At 59.7% G+C, this 4,859-nt stretch overlaps 1 protein-coding gene across 1 annotated transcript; it reads right to left on the bottom strand.

Annotated features, from left to right (window-relative positions):
- Window positions 1-648: 648 nt before the first annotated feature.
- Window positions 649-4,743, bottom strand: LOC104508774 (signaling lymphocytic activation molecule-like; the record flags this gene model as incomplete). Its single annotated transcript, XM_010150500.1, has 6 exons — window positions 649-705; window positions 828-995; window positions 1,563-1,642; window positions 2,754-2,864; window positions 3,833-4,114; window positions 4,417-4,743. Coding segments are annotated over 6 exons (1,025 nt in total), but the record flags the coding sequence as incomplete, so codon positions are not given.
- Between the last annotated feature and the right edge of the window lie 116 nt (window positions 4,744-4,859).

Below are 4,859 nucleotides of genomic sequence, written 5' to 3'. Positions count from 1 at the left end.
GTGCAGTGGGACATGGCTCTTTCCCCAGGTGCGGGCATGGGCTGGGCAGTCACTGGGCAGGGCTCAGCTCCGAGGGGATTGCAAAATTTCTTCATCACTTGGATCAAAACCCGGACATTTTGTAACCTGTTCCAGAGCAGAGGTCAAAAAAAATTTTTCCCTGCCGCCGTTGAGCCCACATCCCTGTGCGTCACGGGTGTCACGAGCCGGGGGCTCCCTCTAGCGAAGCTGGGGCCACTGGATGAGGCCACGGGGTGAAAATCCACAGGGCAGGGATGAGGCTGGGGTGCAAACCTGCTCCAGCCACGCTTCCCAGTGCTGCTCCCCAGGTCCTGAGGTGCCAATTCTCCCTCCCTCGCTCATGCCCGGCTGTGGGGTCCGTCGCATCCAGAGCCCCTCTACATCTTTAGCATCATGCCGGCTGCCATAGCCGAGGGAGATTCTTGCTTTGCTTCAGCTCTGCTCTTTGCTTTGCTGCCCCTCACCTCCACAGCCATCGTTGCAGCCCCAGATTGATGGGTCAGCGTGTGCCAGAGGGTGAGGGGATGTGCTCCAGGGATGAGCGGGGTTTCTTCCAACCGGGAACGTTGATAGTGGTGCCCGGTGAGCAGAGGCTGGGCTGGGCTGCTGCCCGCTGCCTGGAGAGGCTCAGGCCATAGGCATCATCACGCTGGCATAAACTGTTGTGGGCTCCTTGTTGGGGCTCTGCAGCAAAGAGCAGGGAAGCAAAGGGGTCAGCGAGGTGCCTGAGCTGGAGGGGGGACCATGGGTTGCCCCACGGCAATGCCCAGCCAGGGCAAGGACCAGTGGGTGGCTGTCACCCTTACCTGTGAGAGGAGTGGGTGGCCCTGCAGGGTAGGTGGCTCTGTCAGGGGGCTGTGTGGGGGACGAGGGGCTCTGCCAGGGGCCAGGGCCATGTCCGGGGGCAGGCCGGTGGCTGCAGTATAGATGGTGGTGCAGGAGGGGTGCTTGGCGGCAGGGGCCCCTTTCTGCTTCTGCATGGAGACCGAAAAATGAACAAGCAGCTTGGTGGAAGCCCTTCCCTTCCTTCCACCCCACAAGCACCCACCGTGCCCTCCCTAGTTTGTGCTCAGCAGTGCTTGGGTAGGGGTAAAAGAGTCTGTCCCCAGAGCCACCTTGGGATGCTGAGGGCTGGGGAAGCTGCAGCACCCAACATTATCTCCAGCGATTCCCAAATTAACAGCAGCCAGGCTGACTCCTGGTGAGGCAGAGATGGGTGACATCAGGGAGCTCATGGCCACCCCAGTCCCCATCCCACCCAGTTTCACCCTCCCCCTCACCAGCCATGGGGCTGCGTTGACACCCAGTGCCCATCACGAGGGGTGCCACAGACCAGTGAGGAGGCACCCAGCAATGACCCGGGGCTTTGGGCGCTGCTGCCTTCGCTGCTGCATTCTGAGACCCCTACTCCGCAGGGTCCTGCCCGCGCTCCCTGCTGGCTGCAGCACTCGGCGTCCCACTGCTAAAGGAGCTTTTCCATCACCAAAGGAGCATTTCCCCGCGCGTCGAGGCTGGCTGAGGTCATGCTGGTCATGGCTCACCTCCACCCGCTGCACTTGGGAGTAGATGGTGTGCACGTTGCTCTCCTCAGCATGCGGCGAGGGCGAGTGCTCCTGCGCGGCTGCGGGGGATAAGCAAGTCACCAAGAGGTCAGGGGAGCAGGGACCAAGGGGTACCCCGGTGCTTTCCAAGCCACATCCTGCTCCGGCGTCTCAAGGAGCATGTTGGACCTGGTTGCATCCCTGTTGCTGCAGCTGCCCAGCCATGGTCAGAGGATTTCTGGCCAGCACAGGTCAGCTTTGCAAATTTGTTACTAAACAGGAGATGGGAGCAGGGAGCACAGCCCAGCTGAGGCACTCATGGAATGGTTTGGGTTGGAAGGGACCTTAAAACCACCCAGTTCCCCACAGCCATGGGCAGGGACACCTTCCATAGCCCAGGTTGCTCCAAGCCTCATCCAGCCTGGCCTTGGACACTCCCAGGGATGGGGCATCCACAGCTTCTCTGGGCAACCTGTGCCAGTGCTCCCCACCCTCTGCAGGAAGAATTCCTTCCTGATGGCCCATCTCCATCTCCCTCTTTCCGTTTAAACTCATCACCCCTGGTCCTGTCACTCCCTGCCCTTGGGAAAAGTCCCCCCAGGTTTCTTGTCAACCCCTTCAGATACTGGAGGGTGCTCTAAGGTGTCCCCGGAGCCTTTCCTTCTCCAGGCTGAACCCCCCAACTCTCCCAGCCTGTCCCCAGGGCAGAGGGGCTCCAGCCCTCGGAGCATCCCCATGGCCTCCTGTGGACTCGCTCCAACAGCTCCGTGTTCTTCTACTGTTGGAGGCCCAGAGCTGTATGCAGAGCTGCAGGGGGGGTCTCGAGAGCTCAGTAAAGGGGGAGAATCCCCTCCCTCGATGATGCTGTCTCGAATTTGGGCTGGGAGCATTCAGTTCCCCTTGAGACCATGCAATACAGCCTTAGAGTCTGTCATCTGGGTGATGTGTTGGAGATCACGTGCAGGTATGTTTCTCTTTTTCGCCTTTCTTTAGGTTGGTTTCCTTCCTGCCTTTTACTCTGTGCTCCAAGAGAAATACAGTTTGCTCCTTGCAAGGACTAGGACACTCCCGAGATGAGGTGCCCACAGGGATCAGCCCCTTGGTCCATTCACTGGGGCTGCCTGGGGACAGATTCTGTCCCCCCACCACAGACCACCAACCACCCCAGCACCCCTCCCTCGCAGCACTCACCAGTGGGCTTGGCCAAATGGGTGGTCTTGAAGACCCTGATGAGCATCATCACTGCAACAATGGGCACCACCAGCAGCAGCACGAGATACTGCATCCTCAGCCCAGCGCTGCCTGGAGTGGGGGAAGAGAGGACAGGGGGTCAGGCAACAGTCCCCAGGGTCACCCATAACTGAGCAGAGTGGCTTGCTAAACTCTTTTTTTATCTCATTGCCTAATTTTGGGTTGATGAGATCAGTAAAACAGGAAACAAGAGTCAGGAAACGCTTCTCTTGAGCAGAGAGCTGTCTAATCGCCTCCAGACTGCAACAGCAAAAACCCTGCTGGGGGCCAGATTGAGGCCAAACCCTAAAAAACGTCTTTGGTGGCTTTATGGGGCCTGTGGGAAGGCAGGCCCTTCGTACAACGCCCTTGCATGGCAGACAGGACAGAGCTCCAGCGGGCTCCCACTGTGGAGAAGCACCGGGGTGGCCCCTCTCCTGGGCTGCTAAAGGTGACACCATGCAGGGGTGTCCCACGGGTCCAGGGCTCTTGGCACAAGGGAGGAGAAACAAGCCTGAACCCCCTGCCGGGAGTGTCTCATTTCACCATCTACCTTTCCTACGCAGGAGTCTGACCGTTTTTCCCGCTGGGATGTATTCTCAGCACAGGTCACTGTGAGAGCCCCAGCAGAGATGTGATTTCACCACAGGTCCCTGTGGAAGGGGGCAGTCACCACGCCACCCTGCCCCGGCAAAAGTCCCCCATGTCATGAGGGAGTGCTAAAAATCCCAGTGAGAGAGCATGACTTTTACCCCATGAGCAGTCGAAGGGGAAGTTGTTGGTTTTTCTCCTCCCCAAACCATTCGGTGTATGTCTCATGCATTTAAAATGAGCCTTGAGCACCGGGGCATGGCAAGTGCACCAGGGACGAAGGTGGGACCTGTGGGAAGGGCTGGGCAACCCTGAGCAGGTGATGGAGCAGCCACTTTCCTTGTGAAAAGGTCCTTTGAGGCTGCCTAAAGCAGCATGACGAGGTCCCCTGCAAAGCAAGAGCAGGGCTGGGAGGCTGGGGAGAGCTGGGTTGGCAACAGGGGACTTACCCGCTCGCTCGTAGCTGCACTCGGAGGAGTGGAAGGTGGCGACCCGGCTGCTGATGGGGTTGCTGGCTGTGCAGGCACAGGTGACGCTCGCCTTCTGCAGGGTGTAGAAGAGGTGCAGGAAGCTGCCATTGTGGGAGCAGAGCCCTGAGGTGCTGCTGTCCCAGCTGTCCCAGCTGTAGGAGACATTGTCCCCGTGCTCTGCCGTGCAGTTGAGGGTTACAGTGCAGCTGGTGTTGGTCAGCACCCGGTCAAGGACCTGGATGCTGGGATCGGAGACTGCCTCTGGAGAGAGTGAGGAAGGGGCAAAGGTTTGTGCCTGGGGTAAGATGCAAACGTTGCCTGGCCTCTCCTAAATCCCTGGGAAGTGGAGAGGAACCAGTCTGGCCCCAGACCCACTGCCAAAGGCATGAGAGAGACACATGGTCTGCACCCCCCCACAGCCTCCTGGGGATACCCAGGTGGGGCTGCCTGAGTGTCTTGGACTCACTGCAGCACCCTGACATCGGTGTGGGCATCTCCCACTGCCCTTGACCACCACCCACCTCCCAGACCTGCTCCCAGCAGCACAGGGGGCTGTGTCTCACCATACACCTCCAGCTGTGTCTGCCAGACCTCCTCCTCCGACCCCTTGCTGACGATGTACTCGTAGAGCCGCCCATCCTGCCGGCTGGTATTCAGGATCTCCAGGGAGAAGTCCAACGTGTGGAAGCGGGTTCGTCCCTGCATGTAGTTGGTGTAGTTGCCATTTGTGTACGTGAGCAGGATGAGCTTCCTCTGCGGGTCCTCTGTGTCCCGCTTCCAGGTGGCTGATCCGAAGTGCAGGGTGAGGTTCTGGAGTTCGGGGGGGATCCGCAGTATCGTCGCCTTCCCCAAGGTGCCCAGCACCGTCTCCCTCGCCCCATGGCCCATGCCTGGGAGGAGAGTGGAGAGAAGGACTGAGGCAGGCAGGGAGGTGCAGGGGGCTCGGAGCGACCATTCCCCCCATCCCGGCTCTGCAGAGGCGGGCAGATGCCCGCAGAGCTGCGGT

Source organism: Eurypyga helias, unplaced genomic scaffold (assembly GCF_000690775.1).
Source record: "Eurypyga helias isolate BGI_N326 unplaced genomic scaffold, ASM69077v1 scaffold7524, whole genome shotgun sequence".
NCBI classification, from domain to species: Eukaryota; Metazoa; Chordata; class Aves; order Eurypygiformes; family Eurypygidae; genus Eurypyga; species Eurypyga helias.
This window is presented reverse-complemented; position numbering and strand designations above follow the sequence as displayed.